Source organism: Mastigoproctus giganteus, chromosome 9, assembly GCF_048544385.1.
Source record: "Mastigoproctus giganteus isolate SK-2022 chromosome 9, ASM4854438v1, whole genome shotgun sequence".
In the NCBI taxonomy this organism is placed as follows: Eukaryota; Metazoa; Arthropoda; class Arachnida; order Uropygi; family Thelyphonidae; genus Mastigoproctus; species Mastigoproctus giganteus.
This window is the reverse complement of record NC_143583.1, coordinates 69,645,792-69,663,943: the sequence shown is the minus strand read 5'-3', so window position 1 is coordinate 69,663,943 and position 18,152 is coordinate 69,645,792. Positions and strand designations below refer to the sequence as shown.

The 18,152-nt window shown below is 36.3% G+C and overlaps 1 protein-coding gene across 1 annotated transcript in view; it reads left to right on the top strand.

The window, feature by feature from the left end:
- The first annotated feature begins 366 nt into the window (after nucleotides 1-366).
- The window catches only part of CCT2 (chaperonin containing TCP1 subunit 2), a 72,761-nt gene continuing 54,975 nt past the window's right edge, over nucleotides 367-18,152 (top strand). Inside the window, exons 1-3 of the mRNA XM_090381934.1 lie at nucleotides 367-458; nucleotides 10,915-11,058; nucleotides 14,082-14,196. Coding sequence (XP_090238060.1) covers nucleotides 456-458; nucleotides 10,915-11,058; nucleotides 14,082-14,196 — 262 coding nt within the window. The 5' untranslated portion in view covers nucleotides 367-455. The remainder of the gene's footprint in view (nucleotides 459-10,914; nucleotides 11,059-14,081; nucleotides 14,197-18,152) is intronic.

Here is an 18,152-nt window from a genome sequence, read left to right as displayed (position 1 = left end):
TCTCTGAAACTAGAGATTTTCATCCAGCAAATTAGGCAGACCAACCGAAGAACAGATGCTGTTATCCGCATAATATATTGAGATTGTATGAGCTTTTTATTCAGGTCACCCTGCCATGAAAAAAATGAAAAGTATGCTGTTATCATTTAACTTTTTCTTTCCTTATACTTAATGACACATTACTTCGATAGTTAATGACATCGCTAGATAAAATGCATGTATTATATTGTTTTTCCTTTATTTTATTTTATAGTATATCATGTTTACTTTGTATGGCAGTTACTTTCTGAAGGCAAAGACGATGCAAGATTTGACTCTATTTTATTTTTCATACAGTATTGCATTGTCATTTTCATGGAGGGCGCTGTTTAAGAGCACAATTTCTACAAGGTGTGCCGGGTTGTTTCACGCTCAACGTTATTTCTTTCAACTTATAATTTATTGTAATAATAAGCATGGTGAGTTTTATTGTCGCTTATTTTTGTAAGCATCAGAATATGTTTCTCATTAAGTGTAAAAGTATTTCCACATGTTCAGTTTGAGACGGAAAAATGCATCAGATGGTATCTCCTGGCCTTCATAAGCCTAAGTTTTGTCCTTTTATGTGCAGCAGCGAAAAGTACCCGAATTTCTGTGGGTGCTTTCATAGAATGGGCTGTGTTGGAACAATCTGAATTTGTCATTATGAGCCAAATACAAGGAATTGTCTGATGGTCTAAACTTATTTGAGGAATATATACTTTTAAGTTACTAATTATTTCTAAGTACTAGTAGATCTTTCAGTTTAAAAATTGATGTATCTGACAAAAAGTAACAGAATTTTTGTTCGCTTACAAAATCTGGACATCATCTGTCACTTCTAATCATTCACCTATGTTTTAGTTTGTTTGTTATCTGGTTTTTAGAAACATTAGCAACTAAGGCCATATTGCTCCGGGGATATGCGGTGGTCATTCTCTGACCTTTCCGCAACCTCCGTATTTGGTGAGCACGGGCTCGAACCCTATGTTTTAGTAGGAGCTTGGATCCATAAGTGGGGGTTTGGAAACATTCCCAGTTTTCCACTGGCCTGTTCTGGCCACCTATTTTTGAGGAATCCCCCCCCAAACACACAGACACGCCTTTTGCAGCCAATGGAAAGGTCGGAAACTTAAAATTTCGGTACTGAAGGTTATCCATAACATTAATATACCTTTTGCAGTCACTAAAATTATCTTTATGGTGTAACAGTTGAATCAGTTGGATACTATGATGTGGTTACAAAGGAACGATGCAAAAAATAATTTTGATATCATATACTTGGATTTCAGGAAAGCTTTTGACACTGTTGTGCATGGAAGACTATTGTACAAATTGGAGCAGAATGGTATTAAGGATAAGTTGCTACAATGGATAAAAGAGTGGTTGAAGACAGAGGGTGGTAATCAATGGATGCTGCTCTTCGTGGACTAATGTTATTAGTGGAGTTCTACAGGGTTTGGTGTTGGGCCCACTGTTGTTTTGTATATATATCACTGATATTGATGAAGATATATCAGGCTTACTGTTTAAGTTTGCAGTGATGCAAAGGTTGGCAGGGTTTTTAATGACAGTAATGGCAGTGTGCTACTGCAACAGAATCTAGAAAATTTGGGCAGATGGGCTGAGAAGTGGCAACTAAAGTTTAACATTGACAAATGCAAAGTACTGCATATGGGTTGAAGTAACCCCAGAGGAGCGTACCAACTGTGTGGTACTATACTTATGGTGGTAGAAAATGAAAAAGACCTGGGAGTAATTGTACAGTCAGATATGAAGTTTTCTGAGCAATACAGACAGGCTGCAAGAGCAGGTCATGGTGTTTTGTCAATGATATACAGGAATTTTGCTAGCAGGGAAAAGGAGGTGATTGCCCCTTTGTATAAGGCAATGGTCAGGCTATGCCCTGAATACTGTGTACAGGTCTGGAGGCCTCATTTTAGGAAGGATGTAGATTTGCTTGAGTGAGTACAGAGAAGGGCAGCAAGATTAGTGAAGGGAATGAAGAGATCCTATTGCAGCGGCTGGAGACTAGACACCTGCGAGGTGATCTGATTGAGGTGTATAAGGCCTTGAATGGGTTGAGTATGCTGAATTCTGATGGAATTCTTCCACTTGCTCAGATTACGGACCTAAGGGGGCATAAATTCAAATTGAGGAAAGACAGTTGTAGAATAGATGTGCAGAAATTTGCCTTTAGCCAGCGGGTAGTTAATTGCTGAAACAAACTTCCATCTGTCCTGGAAATTGATAACTTAAATAAATTCAAGGAGGAACTGGACAAACATTTAGAGGGAATGGTTGTGTGAATTTTTATTTATTTTTTTTGGCTGATGCTACATAAGCTCATACGCTTTATTTCTTGCGTCACATGCCGCTATTACTATTAGACTATTTTAACATTTAGGATTTCTTTGGTATTAAAGTTCCATCAGCCATTTTCCAGAACCCACCTAAATTGACTTCAATACTGTATAGGCTGCTAAAATTTTATCACTTCACCAAACTGGAATATGGAAAGTAAATAATCTTGATCTCTATTTTGACCAGTGCTAACAGCACAGAATAAACAGACTGGTCTAAGAAAAATGTGTTCATGTAAAACTGAATTTAATGATCAGCCATTCAGTTAATTCCAACTTGTTTTGTTTCCTTTTCTCATAGCCTGCTGGTTTCTGTTCTGGGGTCTCCTAGTTGATAAAATGGCCCTAACAGTGTTATTTAAGATTATTTTTGGTAAAAGATTATTTGGTAAATAATCTTTATAATCTTTTACCAAAAATGTGATGATGAGGTGGGGGAACCCAAAGAAAATCTGTAATGCATTAGGCATACACGTGTATAGATTTGCTTAAGGAGAAATTAATTTCAGTACTTACTAGTGATGGTGTTGTCACTGGTGTCAGCTTGAAATTACCCTCCTGGATAACCTGAGTGAAAAGTTGATAGTCTTTGCCCATGTACTTTTGATTTTCCTTCAGATATATATTTCAACACTTATTTACATAGTTGAAATAGATTTTTAATACTTCCTGCTCGGTCTTTGCAGCATTGCACAAATCATGCTAGTGGTCTAACGACAGAACTGAACTTACTGTTAACACCATATGTACAAAAAAAATAGGCTTTAATTAATTATATATATATATGTGTATATAGCAGTATTTTATATGGTCAGTAATTTACTTTGTACTGTAATTCTGAAATATTATCTTTGTAGTTGCAGCAGTTTTATTATTATTAACCCTCTGTACTTGCATCATTAATGCTAAAAGCTCCATATTTAGTTAGATAACAGTTTTTGTTTTTATAAAAAAATGTTTAGTTGTTTTTTTTTGCTATTGAATTTGTTGATTAGGATTTACAATTTAACCCATTTCTTGTTGATTTTAATTTCTTGTGTTGTAGCTGTTTTTTTTTTATTTACTCATTCTATTATAACTTCTGTTAGTTATCCATTTTTTTTTCTTCACCTCCAAAACAGTTGCTGAAATGTAAGAGTGCCACTGGTCTAGAATACTGCCTTGATTCATTTAACACCCTGTAGGGGGGGTGAATTATGTTTGCTTGACCTTAAGCTAATTACAAAACATGCAGTGCTGTCTTTTACACATCAGTTAGAAATCAAAACCTTTAACTTCTTATAATCCATGATAAATTAATCATCATATAACCCTTTATTCATAATATTAAATTTGTATGATTTGCATGAGTTAATTATTCTTTCATGATTTCACATTCTTTGTGTTTTTAGGTTTTATGAGTTATTCATTTATTTATTTTTTTTTTTTTAGGAGCATTAGCAACTAAGGCCATATTGCTCCGGGAATATGCGGTGGTCATTCCCTGACCTTTCCGCATCCTCCGTATTTGGTGGTGACGGGCTCGAACCCCAGTCTAATCAAGAAGTGTGTGGTACGCACTGCTGCTCCTTCCCACCTGGCTACGGAGGCGCCATTTATTTTTATAGTCTACACAAAATTTTATCATAGTTCTGACAGGTGGTGATGAGATGCTTCTAAAAATGTCTTTGAATAATTAATTTTCTTAACCTTTTCACACGAGTGTATTTATTTTTATTATAATTACACTCATGTGCAAAAGTTAATTTGCTGAGTTATTGACTATCATGCATCTATACAATGGTGTGATCTGATATGCACTTTTTTTTTTTTTTTTGTATTTATATACATGTAAAACTCCTTGTCCCTTTCTTTGCTTTCTTAGTCAGTGATTTCTCATGCCCAGCTTTTGCTAGCCTAACCATTTCTATGTTACTATTGCAGATCAACTTGTAACTGTTATATGCTTCAGAGCTTTTCACTGTATACTATCCATTTCATCACTCTGTGCACTATCTTCTCCATTTCATCACTCTGTGCACCATCCTCTCCATTTCATCACTCTGTGCACTATCCTCTCCTTTTTTTTTTTTTTGCTCTATTAAACCATCCAATTCCTTATTAATTGACCTTAGTATCCTCTTGGTTTTGGCTATACTCCATTTTATGGATACACCTTGTCACTGCGTTGTGGGTGTGGCCAAAGAATGGAGTGATTGTCTGGTTGAGTTCTGTGATTGGGTGAGTGAGACAAGTTTTCTTTCTATTCAAGTAGTTATTTTTGTTTAGTGAAAAAAGGTTAGGTTTTTACGCGACTTCGGGAGGGATTCAAGCAAGGAATTCTTGCCAAAGTACAAAGGTGTACCCATAATCTGGAGTATCACCTTCTTTTTTTTTTTTTTCTTAATGGTATATAAGCATTCATGCTTTTTTATAGTGACCTTAAATTCACGTCTTCACCCATGTTGTCTTCTCGGTTAATAGAGGCCGTGTAACGTCTAGTCCATAATAGGCTTCTTTCCTGACTCCTGTGTTTAACAACTGACACTTTACTTGCTGTCATCCACCTTAGCACTCCACAATTACTTGCCAGTGTTGGTTCCTATAGTGTTAGCCATATAACTATATCACAATCGCTGGTGATGATGAGGCAGAATATTCCTGTCCCCAGTATTTTTCCTGACATTGATGCAGATAAGAATTGTCTATTTAGTTGAAATTTTTTCCTCTGTAGTTAAGTTACCACTTGCAGTTTCTCTAGTCAGGAAAGAGCAGATTGAAATCTCTCATAATAATAGACTTGTAGTTATTCATCCATTTCACCTTCAAAAGAATTTATTTGGAATCATTTCAGTGTACTAACCAATATTTTAGTGTCGCCATAACAGTGATTTTTCTTATATTTATTAGATAGGTGTTACATAATTGTATGAGTGCTAGTGGAGGTTTTTATGTGACTGGAGGAAGGGACAGTTGTATTTCAAGTGTTGTTTGTCACAAATCTGTGTTTGGAGTTGTATGTGTCGTTACTGCCGAATAAACATTATGGCATATACCATCAATTAATGTTTTTTTTTTTTTTTTTTGTTGGAATCTTATTTGGAAACGGAGTCTAACAGTGCATGTCAAAAAAAAAAGTTGAATTCCTTAATACTAACCATCCATGCAAAGCTGTGATTTAATATCAGTATTAATAGTAGCAAATTGATGCAAGAAAGAAAGCTTATATAGCATCAGCCAAAAAAAAAAAAAAAAAAAAAAAAAAATTTTTTTTAAATTCCCATTTTACTCATCCAACCCCTCCAATAGTTTGTCTAGTTCGTATTTATTCAAACTATCCACATCCACAACAACAGATGGAAGCCTGTTGTGGATAGTTCATCCATTTCACAATATGAAAAGCCTAGGTTATTTTCCTGAATGCTTCCCATTTAGAATTTATTGTTGGTAACACCAGTAGTTGGCCTCTGTATAGAATTTAAAAACTGTCTGATGCCACTGTAGTTTCCTTTATGAAAGCAAAATTCCTTCCCTTTACCTTTGATGGTAGTTACATCTTTAAATAAATCCCACATCAGTGCATCGTGATCACTGCCACCTAATGGTTCTTTTATCTGAAGATTCTTAATGCATGAACAATCACTGCTGATAATCAGATCAAGAGTGTTGCTGTGTCTTGTTACCTGTCAAACATGCTGCTGTAGAAAACGGTCAAAGTCATTTGGCCTATAACACACTCTTCTCTTTTTTGTTTACCCAGTGCTTATGTCACACCAAATTGACTCAAAGTTGCACTGCCTTAGATTTTGTGCTTTTTAACTAAGAGCATAACCCTTCTCTTCCTGGCTTGCCTTTCCATCTGTATCAGCAGTTCCCAACCTTTTTTGACTCACAAACCCCTTTCAAGATAATATTTTTATCATTAGCATTAGTAGAGGCATATGATGCAAGAAAGCAAGCTTATGCAGCATCAGCCAAAAAAAAAAAAAAAAAAGAAAAAAAAAGAAACTCCCGTTTCATCCATCCATTCATTCCAAATGCTTGTCTATTTAAGGACAAATGCTTGTCCTTAAATGGACAAGCATTTGTCCTTAAATTTATTTAGTCTATCAACTTCCATAACAAGAGATGGAAGTCTGTTCCACCAATCAACTACCCACTGGCTAAAGGCAAATTTCTGCACATCTATTCTACAACTGTCTTTCCTCAATTTGAATCTGTGCCCCCTCAGGTTCTTATCTTAGCAAGAGGAAGAATCCCATCAGCATTCAGCTTGCTCAACCCATTCAAAGCCTTATACACCTCAAGCAGATCCCGCATGTGCCTACTCTCCAGACACTGCAATTTGCAGAACTTAAGCCTTTCTTGGTAAGACCTTTGTTCCTCTCACCGTCTTGTTGCCCTTCTTTGTACTCATTCTAGCAACTCTACATCCTTCTTAAATGAGGCCTCCAGACCTTTTCACAGTACATACTCAAGGCGTGACCTGACCATTGCCTTGTACAATGGAATGCAGTAATCGCCGCCCTGTTCCTGCTAGCAAAGCTATCTTTTCTAGTTGTCATGAACCACTAAGCCTATATTCTCTGAAATCATATAATAGTTCAGAGTTTTTATTATAAAATATTTCCAGTACTAAGTTTTTATAATTGATATTGCATAATAGTATAAAATTATTATTAAGTTACCTATATATAACAATGGTCTTTGAGAATGAAAAAAAATTTATTTTGGAAAACATTTATTTAACAAGATATACTGCAAGGTAGCAAACTTCAACCAACATCCATAATAATTTTTAAAGTTTAAAAATACTATGAATTCATGTTAAAAACAATTTAATACTATATAACATTCAAATCCAACATGATATGGTGCAGCACAGTGACTAGCAATGTTTACCTGACAATGTGATATATATGGGCACATTTGCACCCAATCCCCCCCCCCACTAACATCCTGTTGCACATGTTCGTTATGTGAGGGAGTATGACCCAAACCACAACTAAATATAAATTTTGAACTGAATTGCAAAAATTAATATTAAACTATTTTGTAGTTTACAAAAATGTACCTATGTAAATAGTAGTAGTAGTAGTAGTAATAGTAGTAGTAATAGTAGTGGCATGTGATGCAAGAAAGCAAATGTATGAGCTTATGCAGCATCAGCCAAAAAAAAAAAAAAAAAATCACACCATTCCCTCCAAATGCCTGTCCAGTTCCTCCTTAAATTTATTCAACCTATCAACTTCCACAACGACAGATGGAAGTTTGTTCCAGCAATTAACCACCCGCTGGCTAAAGGCAAATTTCCGCACATCTATTCTACATCTGTCTTTTCTTAATTTGAATTTATGCCCCCTTAGGTTCGTAATCTGAACAAGTGGAAGGATCCCATCAGAATTCAGCGTGCTCAATCCATTCAAGGCCTTATATACCTCAATCAGATCACCGCGCAGGTGCCTAGTCTCCAGCCACTGCAATTTGCAGAACTTAAGCCTCTCTTGGTAAGAGGATCCCTTCATTCCCCTCACCAATATTTTTGCCCTTCTCTGTACCCGCTCAAGTAAATCTACATCCTTCCTAAAATGAGGTCTCCAGACCTGTACGCAGTACTCAAGGCGTGGCCTGACCATTGCCTTATACAGAGGGATAATCACCTCCTTTTCCCTGCTAGCAAAATTCCTATATATCATTGACAAAACTCCATGACCTGCCCTGGCAGCCTGTCTGCATTGCTCAGAGAACTTCATATCTGACTGCACAATTACTCCCAGGTCTTTTTCATTTTCTACCACCTTAAGTGTAGTACCACACAGTTGGTACGTTTCTCTGGGGTTATTTCTACCCATATGCAGTACTTTGCATTTGTCAAGGTTAAACTTCAGTTGCCACTTCTTAGCCCATCTGCCCAAATTATCTAGATCCTGTTGCAGTAGCAGACTGCCATTACTGTCATTAACAACCCTGCCAACCTTTGTATCATCTGCAAACTTCGACATTAAGCCTGATATACCTTCATCAATATCATTGATAAATATACAAAACAACAGTGGACCTAACACCGAACCCTGTGGGACTCCACTAATAACATTAGTCCAAATCTAAGCAGATGCCATTATACATTGTATAATCTACATTGTACTCCCCATATTCAAATTCTGCATCCCTTATATCTGAGTGACAGTGTCTCTGACATCCCCACAGTCTGCATTTGATGACTTGATCAGCACTTCAAATTCATCAGATTTATTTACTATGCTCCTAGCATTGGTGTATATGCAAGTATATATACACTTGTTCTTACTCTTAGTACCGTAACATTGCATGTATTTCCTTGTTCCATGATGATCCACAGCAGACCTGGAAATCTTTGGTACGTTGCTTTCCAGGCTGCAGCTCATTCCAATAGAAGTGTTGCAAGAATTTCACCTCTGCCTGTGGCTCTAGTTAATCTATTAGTCTGTGTAACCCCCTGCCTCAAGCCAGCAGTTTTCTGATCTACCAGCCACTGCTTCAATAGCACTGGCAAATATTCTTGTGCACCCTTTCTATTTAAGTGTAACCCATCCCTGTAGAAGCAATCTCCTGTTAACATGCACAAACCTCGCTGAGAAAAATTCTACCCCATGACTAACATGTACAATATCATCATTTGTGCCCTTAAAAGATATCTGTTCTGTGTTATCAGTTTTTGCCCCTGGCAGACATACCCTAGTTCTATTCCACCTATCCTTTTTGCACTATGTATTTTCTGTTTCCCCAACAATAGTGTCACTGACAATATTTGTGCAGGCACCTCTGTACCCAGGTGGGCAGGAGCAGCAGTGCGTAGCACACGCTTCTTGATTAGACCGGGGTTCGAGCCCGTGCCCACCAAATACGGAGGATGCGGAAAGGTCAGGGAATGACCACCACATATCTCGGAGCAATATGGCCTTAGTTGCTAATGCTCCTAAAAACCAAACAACAAACAGACAATATTTGTGGTTGTTGCCTGATGCACAAGTGTAAGCTATGGTGTTGAGGTGGGCAGCTAAGAGCTTGATGGGCTCCTCAACTTAATTCCTTCGAGAGCATTCACTCTGCAACTGAAACTGTTATAATTGCCCATCAGAACGCTGAGCTGACAGCTAATATCCTCACGCTATGTCGAACGCCCATAAAGCATCTTCCCTGTTGGCTATATGATGTCCCATTCCAGAAAGTCCACAAACTTCAGACAGGTAGTACGTTTCTTGAGGCTGTGATTAGGTCAAACCCTCCCCCATAGTTTTCCTCCGATCCACAGCACTCTTGTTACTTCGAACCCTTTGCTCTGTTGCGAGGCATGATTTCTGTTCAAATTCACTTTAATTGAGAATACTAAAGTAGTATACTTAAATGCTATGCTTTGGACCGGTTATGCAGAAATAATATGTATTATGCTATGAAGTTTTTATTATTAAATATATTGGTGCCTCCGTAGCCAGGTGGGCAGGAGCAGCAGTGCATACCGCACGCTTCTTGATTAGACTGGGGTTCGAGCCCTTGACCACCAAATACAGAGGATGCGGAAAGGTCAGGGAATGATGACCACATATCCCTAGAGCAATATGGCCTTAGTTGCTAATGCTCCTAAAAAAACCAACATTAAATATATACTTTACAATGTCGAGTGTCTGTTATATGTATCAGTGTTCTCTCCAGAAAATTTTGCTAGCTGGATGGCATTATGAAGTAGCTGGGTGGGAAGTGTAATACTTCACAATATTATAAAATTTTCTGTTATTTATAAGTGTGATTTAAGTGATCCAGAGCAAAAATTAATTGCATAATTTAACATTATATGCTCCTGTCGCATTGACCTCGATCACATAGTATGTTTGAATTAATATTGATCGAGATCAGTGAGCAGTACCATATAGTACTATATGGTACTGTGAGAATCGCTTAAATTTTAGCCAGGCAGTCAGTTAAATTCACCCGGCGGTGTGTCCATTCGATAGGTCCTGGGAGAACACTGTATTATGTTATTGAGTTTACTTTACCAAGTTGATGTTAAATTTTATGAAGGAATGAATAGATTATATTTAACATTTTTAATTTCTTGAGGTTTATTAATATCATACTTGATGTCTAGACATTTTTGCAGTGATAATTTGTGCATTGTTAAATTTTGCATTTGTCAGTTTTAACTAACAGACAAAGATTTAGCAAATAAAGAATAATTCCTTGTAGTTATTCTTATGTCTTCTTCCTTTTTTAGTTAATGTATTTGCATCCCAGATAAAGGATAAGACAAAAATATTCATTTAAAAGAAATTAGGTTTTCTTTTAAATCAAGTTTTAAAAAGTCTGCTTTAGTAAAGCTGATATCATTTATGTTCAGACCTTCAAAATTATTTTATATTACATTTTGATTAGATGCATTGCATTAAATTTTATTTTAAATTAAATTTTATATGAAATTATATTTTGATTTGATGTAATATTTGATATTGCCATTTTATATTACATTTCTGTTAACTTGTGTGTTGTAAGTATAATTTTTTTATTTTTTGTTTGTTTTAAGGCACAGTTTGCATCATTAAACCCTGTGCGTATTTTAAAAGTTGATGCAGAAGAAGAAAAGGCAGAGACTGCTCGCTTGTCTTCTTTTGTTGGAGCAATTGCAATTGGAGATTTGGTAAAAAGTACCCTGGGACCAAAGGGTATGGTGAGTATGATGTAATAAAATATTGAAAATTGATTTATAATTATAGAAATTAAAAGATTTAAAATGATAACTGAATATGTTTTTATTACATTTGACTTATTCTAATTACTGATTACTTATATTTTGGAAAGCAGTGATAGAAGTAATCTAATGGAAACCATTTTTATCCTGTTCATAACTGAATATGATAATACTAGTAGTAGTAGTAGTAGTAATGACAAATGATGCAAGAAAGCAAGCTTATATAGCATCAGCCAATAAAAAAATAAATAATAAATAACCTACACATTTCACCCATCCATGCCCTTCCTTGAATTTATTCAACCCATCCAATTCCACAACAACAGATGGAAACCTGTTTCAGTGGGTGGGTGGATGGAAACCACCCATTGGCTGAAGGCAAACTTCTGCACATCTATCCTGCAACCATCCTTCCTCAACTTGAATTTATGCCCCTCATGTGTAGCCTCAGCAAGTGGAAGAATGCCATTAACATTTAGCTTGCTCAATGCATTCAAGGCATTAAACACCTCAGTTAGATCTCCCTGCAGGTGTGTAATCTTTAGATGCTGCTATTTGCAGACTGAAGTCTTCCTAGGTAAAAGCACCCTTTTGTTCCCTTCACCAGTCTGATTGCCCTTCTCTGCACCGTTCCAGCAGTTCTACCTCCTTCCTAAAGTGAGGCCTCCAGACCTGTATACAGTACTGAAGATGCAGCCTAACCATGGCCTTATACAAAGGAATAATCAACTCCTTATCTCTTCTAGCAAAGTTTGTGTATCATTAACAAAACTCTATGAACTGTCCTGGCCACATGTCTGCACTGCTCAGAAATTTTCATATCTGACTGCACAATACCCCCAGGTCTTTTTCATTCTCCACTACCCTCGTGTAGTACCACACAGTTGATAAGTTACTCTGGTGTTATTGCTAACCATATGCAGTACCTTGCATTTGTCAATGTTAAACTTCAATTGCCATTTCTCAGGCCATCGACCCAATTTTCCTAGATCTTTTTGCAGTAGCTCACCCTGATGACTGTCGTTAACCACCCTGCCAACTTTTGTATCATCTGCAAACTTAGACATTAAACTTGATATACCTTAATCAATATCATTGATAAATATTGAAAACAAATATGTGCCCAGCACTGAACCCTGGGGAACTACACTAATAACATTTAGTCCATGAAGAGCAGTGCCCGATGATAACTGCTCTCTGTCTTATTCCACTTAACCAGCTCTTTATCCATGGCTGTAACTTGCCCTTAATGCCACATTGCTCCAGTTTGTACTGCAGTCTTTTATGTGCAACAGTATCAAAAGCCTTCTGAAATCCAAGTATATGTCAAAATTATTTTTTACATCCAGTTCCTTGGTCATTGTTCCATAGTAACCTATCAGATTGTTTAGACAAGACTGCCCCTTAACAAATCAATGCTGTGATTGCAGTCTAATTGGATGCCTATCCAGATGGTCCTGCATTATTTCTTTAACCGGTGATTCCATTATTTTCCCTGTAACGGATGTTAAACTAACAGGTCTGTAATACTCATGCTGCCTTTTGATTCCCGTTTATGAATTGGGGATATGTTTGTGCATCTCCAGTCCTTAGGGACCTCCCCTGAATCCAAGGATGCCCTCATAATTATGGGTAAGGGTTTGCTTACCTCCTTTGCTGCCTCCCTTAATATAATTGGATAGATTCCATCAACCCCAGGTGCCTTTTCCATGCCCATCTTCTACAATTTATCTTCCACTTTCTTTTTGGTTATCACAAAGTCATTTAGCTCCTCAATTGAGTTTGATTAAACTTCTGGCACCCCCTTCTCTAAAGAATTCCTCATGTGTGAATGTAGATGCAAAATACCTATTCAGTTTCTCCACAACCTGAGCAGGATCATCAATAGTTAACCCACAGACCTCAAGTGGCCCAGTGTTATTCAACTGTTTCCTTCTGTGAGTTAGCATTTCTTGAAAAAATTTTTACGGGTAACTAGATTGTGAGGTTTTAATTCTCATAGTAACCGTACCTTCTAAGGATGGAAATTTAAGTCCTGGTGCAATATTCATTGTGCAGTCCTATTGAATAAGTTTCATTAACAGTAAATGCTTAAGTGCTTTGGGTCCGTATCAGAGTAGCCTTGACAGTTCTTCTTATTCCACCCTGACACTTCTTTTTGAGAGCAGAACTAATTTCTTCAAAATTACATACCATTGTTTTAATGGCATGAGCAGATGGTACAGGATCTTTACCCTTAAGCTTAAAGTGAATGTGAAATAAATGTCAAGTGGCCTCGTAACTATCATTGAATTTTTTATAAAATGGTTTGATGGTGAAAGCATATTGTACACTACTCTACTGTTTCTTGGTTACTAATGGTTTAATAATGACTTAATGTGGACAAGAGTATGGCGTGTGAAGTAGTACTCCATCACACCAGTACACAGAAATCAAGTTTTTAAAATCGCCTATATCTTTGCTCTTTGAAAATAGTATTTTTTACTCTTTTCTTATAAACTTATAGCTTCACATATATTCTACATTAACACAGGAAATTTTTAGAGGTGGGAATAGCAAATGCCTTTCTAATGCTGATTGGGAGTTAACGATTGTATGATAAGTGATGGGAATCAGAAAGAGAGATATAATTGTATTAAAAGTATAAGCAAGAGGTAAGCAAACCTTTAGGCATAATTATGAGAGCATCTGTAGATTTAGGGCTGTTCCTACAGATTGCAGATGTTCAAATGTCTCTCTCTCTCTCTCCTATACAAATGGGTTGTTCAAAGGGTGGGTAACTTCAGTCCTGTAAGTTTGACTTCTGTGCTAGGGAAAATAATAGAGTTAATAGTGGAAGAAGTAATGTAAGATCACCTTCATTGGAGTAGAGCTTATGATATATTTCTAGGATATTTTTGAATGGATCTGCTAATATAACTCGTGCAAATGTTATTTTAAACTTCTTAAAATAGCAAAAACGTTTAAACCAGTCAAAGATATTGAAATTTTTCCTTTTGTAGGATAAAATACTGCTTTGTGAGGGTCGTGAAGAGGGTAAAGTAGAAATTACGAATGATGGGGCAACTATTTTGCGTTCCATTGGTATTGACAATCCTGCAGCTAAAATACTTGTTGGTAAGTGATCTGTAGTAAAAGAAATAATACTTAAATTTAGAGAAGCATACACTTAAAGGAAAGTTTAGTTTATTTATTAGTTGTGCTTTCAGTCAGTTATTTACTATTTCATTATGCAGTCAGTAGTTACCTCTGGCTCCAGTTGTGCAAAAAAAAAATTACAACTCTGTACATAAGAAATGTGATTGTAAGCTAATGAGTACAATTGTATCATGCAGCTTCTATTGTGTAATAGATCATGCATCCTTAGATATTCTGAAGCCTTTATTGTGCTTTTGTAATATATTTTTTCAAGAATTTGATTAACCTACTGCTAATTGTCAAAATGAAAAATGATGAAAGGTTTTTAACTGAAACAAGTAATAATTTTTAGTACAAAAAATTAACAAATTTTCTTTTTTAAGTTTAGGAAATTTGCAAGTGAAGTAATTCAGATGTTAAACCAATTTTATAGAGATGAAACTTTGTGTATTAATTATGATAAACTAAGCAACTCTTCAACAATTCATTAGATCATTGAAAATTTTTAGTAGGTGAGTGATTTGGTTCATTAAGACAGATGGCAGAATTTAAACTTAATATAGTTGGGGAAGGACGTTACATGTTGTTTTCCATTATGATTAGTACTACATTTAATACCACTCATATACCACGTGAATTAATAATATAGTTTATTAAGCCATTTGCCTAAACTACTATACATTAAGGTGATGTTTCAGGCATCTTACCAATACGCATCATCAGGCCATGCTGCTGACAGGCTCCTCTTGCCGATGCTCCCAGAAACCTGATGTGCATACGAGGTATATGGTAAAGTGCAGCCATTATCAACCCACTGCAGGATGGAAGCCTCAACAATTCATGCTGAGGGAACTGGACCATAATCTGCCACGCTGGTCCAGTGTGGGTTGGCAGATCAACCGTATTCAGCAGTTGGGCTTGAACCCCAGTCTATTCAAAGAGCGTGTGCTACTGCACTCCCGCTCCTGACCATTCGGCTATGGAGGCTATTAAATATAGTAATAATCTTAAACTTGATCCCTGAATACTGGAACACTGGGAAGTGTGTGTGTGTGTGTCAAGATTCTTCTACAAATTTTGATTCTAGAACAAAAATAGCAGTTTCTTATGATCCTTTAAGCAGAGTTCAAGAAGGTTGTAATCTCTTTCAGGAAGTTAATGGCTAATAATGGAAATATTTTGCTTAGGCAATTTTTCATGAAGACATTCTCTTCTGCCATGATTGAAATAAATTTGTAGAACAAGTCCTTGATTGATATTGATTTTAAAGTCCCCAGTATACATGTTGTTGGACTTCCTCTAAAGACCCAAATGTATCCCTCTTAGTGAAGTTTTCATAATTAGCAATGAAAGAGGTCAAATAGAGCCAAATTGGGTTGCAGGATGTTCCATCTGAAGGATATTTTACCCATCAGAAATTATATCACAGATAATGCAGCATTAGTAAGTGCATTGTTATGATGTAATGGCCACTTGTCTGGTCATGAGTCACACCTTGTCTTTCCCTTAGACACTTTGGAAGTTGAAGGTATAATGTCTGATTGGCAGTTTCTCCTCAAAAAAATTCTAAGTGCACATCATTTCAGTGCACATCCTGATAAAAGTGAAGACTGATGATATTGATGAAGGGACAAATGAAGCATCATTTGCCAATACTAATACTAAAGAAGAAATTGTTTCAATTGATAAACCCATTAGTTTAACTGAAGAATTTATTAAGGAACTGGAACAAAAATGTTTCCTTAAGACAGATGGCAGACTTTAAATTTAATTCCTGAATACTGGAATGTGTGAGTGATGTGCCAGTGGATTTCAATATGATCTGAAAAAATTGTCACACTTTATTGAAAACCTTTACAATTCTCAAAAGTCAAGAAAGCATTACCAGGTGTCCCTCAGCAGTTGCAGTTTTGCTTATTTGTAATTTCCTTTTTTCTGTCCGGTTATGCCACTTGTGAACTGCATTTTGCTTATTTTTGGGGAGGGCAGTGAGTTGATTTTCAGTAAATTATTTGAGTTGAGATAAAAATAGAGAAGCATTTAAAACAATTAAAATACATGTTATTTTATGCAATAAAAATATATTGCATAAAATAACTGCTACTAGTTTTATAAATGAAATTAAAAATGCTTTAATGAGTTATGTATATCATAACTTATTAAATTAGTAGCAGCTATATTTCCAGTGCACAATTCTCTGAGATGTAAACACTTAAATCATAAATGATGAATATCATTCAAATCATTTTCTGCCTACACTGAATCTGGCAACAATTGTAAAGCAGTTATTAATCAGTCCTAATTAGATTTTGAGCAGGCTAAGAGTAGAAAACTTGCTTTTTGTCCAGATGGTATTCTGGGCATGCTGGGCATTCTGTTCTCTTGCCAGAGCTATTGTCTGCAACTTTTGCTCATGTATACTTCTACCTCTTTTAAAATCTGATTGTTTCTAGTGCCTCTCAGCTAAAGATAAAGCCTATTTACTAGCATTCTACTTTTCTTCTAACTCTTCTATTCACAATCTTGGTAATCCACCTCCTGTCATTCCCAGTACATACCACTCAGTGCTTCCTGTGGTCTTCTGTCAGAAGAATTTTGAACAATGCTGATATAAAAAAAAAAAAGCTCCAGGTCCTGATGGTATTCCTTCACTTGTTCTCAAAATTTATGCTCCTGAGCTTACTCCTCTTATGTGTTGCCTTTTTACACTCATATTCCACTAATGTTTTTCCTTCTGCTTGGAAATTTGCTCATATTCAGCTAGTTCCTAAAAAGGGTGACAAATCCCTATCCCATCCATTTATTGTCCCATTGCACTTACCTCTACTCTTTCCAAATTAAATCTGTTATCTGCCTACTCCTAAACTATCTTGAGATTTTAGATCTGATCAATGATCACTAGTATGGATTCTGTCAGTGTTGATCTACTGGTGATATTTCAGCTTATGTCACCCATCCATGGATGAGTTCAGTGGAGAAGTTTTGTGAAACTTAAGCAGTTGCTCTTGACATGTCTTAAAGGATTTTTGATTGTATTTGTTATAAAGGTCTTAACAATCTTCTTCTCTCTCTCTCTCTACACTCACTGAGTGATTGTTGTTAGCTCTGTCTTTTCTACTAATGCTGGTATTCCCCATGTTTCAGTTCTCTCTCTCTCTCTCTCTCTCCCACTCTTTTCCTCTTGTGTTTTAATGACCTTATTTCACTTGTGGAAATACTATCCATAGTTTTGTTATGATACCACATTGCATACCATCTTCCAGTTTGAGAAACCTTACCCTGCATAAACAGATTCAACTTCTTGAATATCCACCACCAATTACTTAAATGCTGATCCCCAATTAATTCTCTAGTCAGGCAAAAATAACTTAGTTCATTTCAATCCTAAAACTTAGTCCTGTATTATATCTCGCAAAAAGGATTCTAAGCTTATCTTCGATGATACTCAGATTTCTAGACAAGATCACATGTCTCTATTAGGATTACCCTGACTTTTAACCTCTCTTGGTACAAGCACATAACAAATATTGCTTCCTTTGAATCTAAACAATTGGTATTTCTCTTTCACTCCTGGTGTTACTTTTCTTCCAAACAGTTACTCGCTCGGTAGAAATCTGAATTCTACCCTACATGGAATGTTGTTTCCCCATAACCTCTTTCAGGCTTCCAGACTCCATTCAAAAGAGGGCAGTGAGGTTAATTTATGACCTGTCTCCTACAAAGTCTCTCCACTTCTGGCTTATAGATGTTCTGTTTCTGCTGCATGCCTCTTTATAGATACTTCCATGGGTGCTTGTTCTTCTGAATTGGCTTCTGTAATTCCTCCTCACTCTCCTTCCAAACTAGTTAGAACACGTGCTGCAACCACTCAACATTCATTTACTGTCCAACTTAAAACTCACAACCAACTTTTCTTCTTCCTCATTTACTTCTTC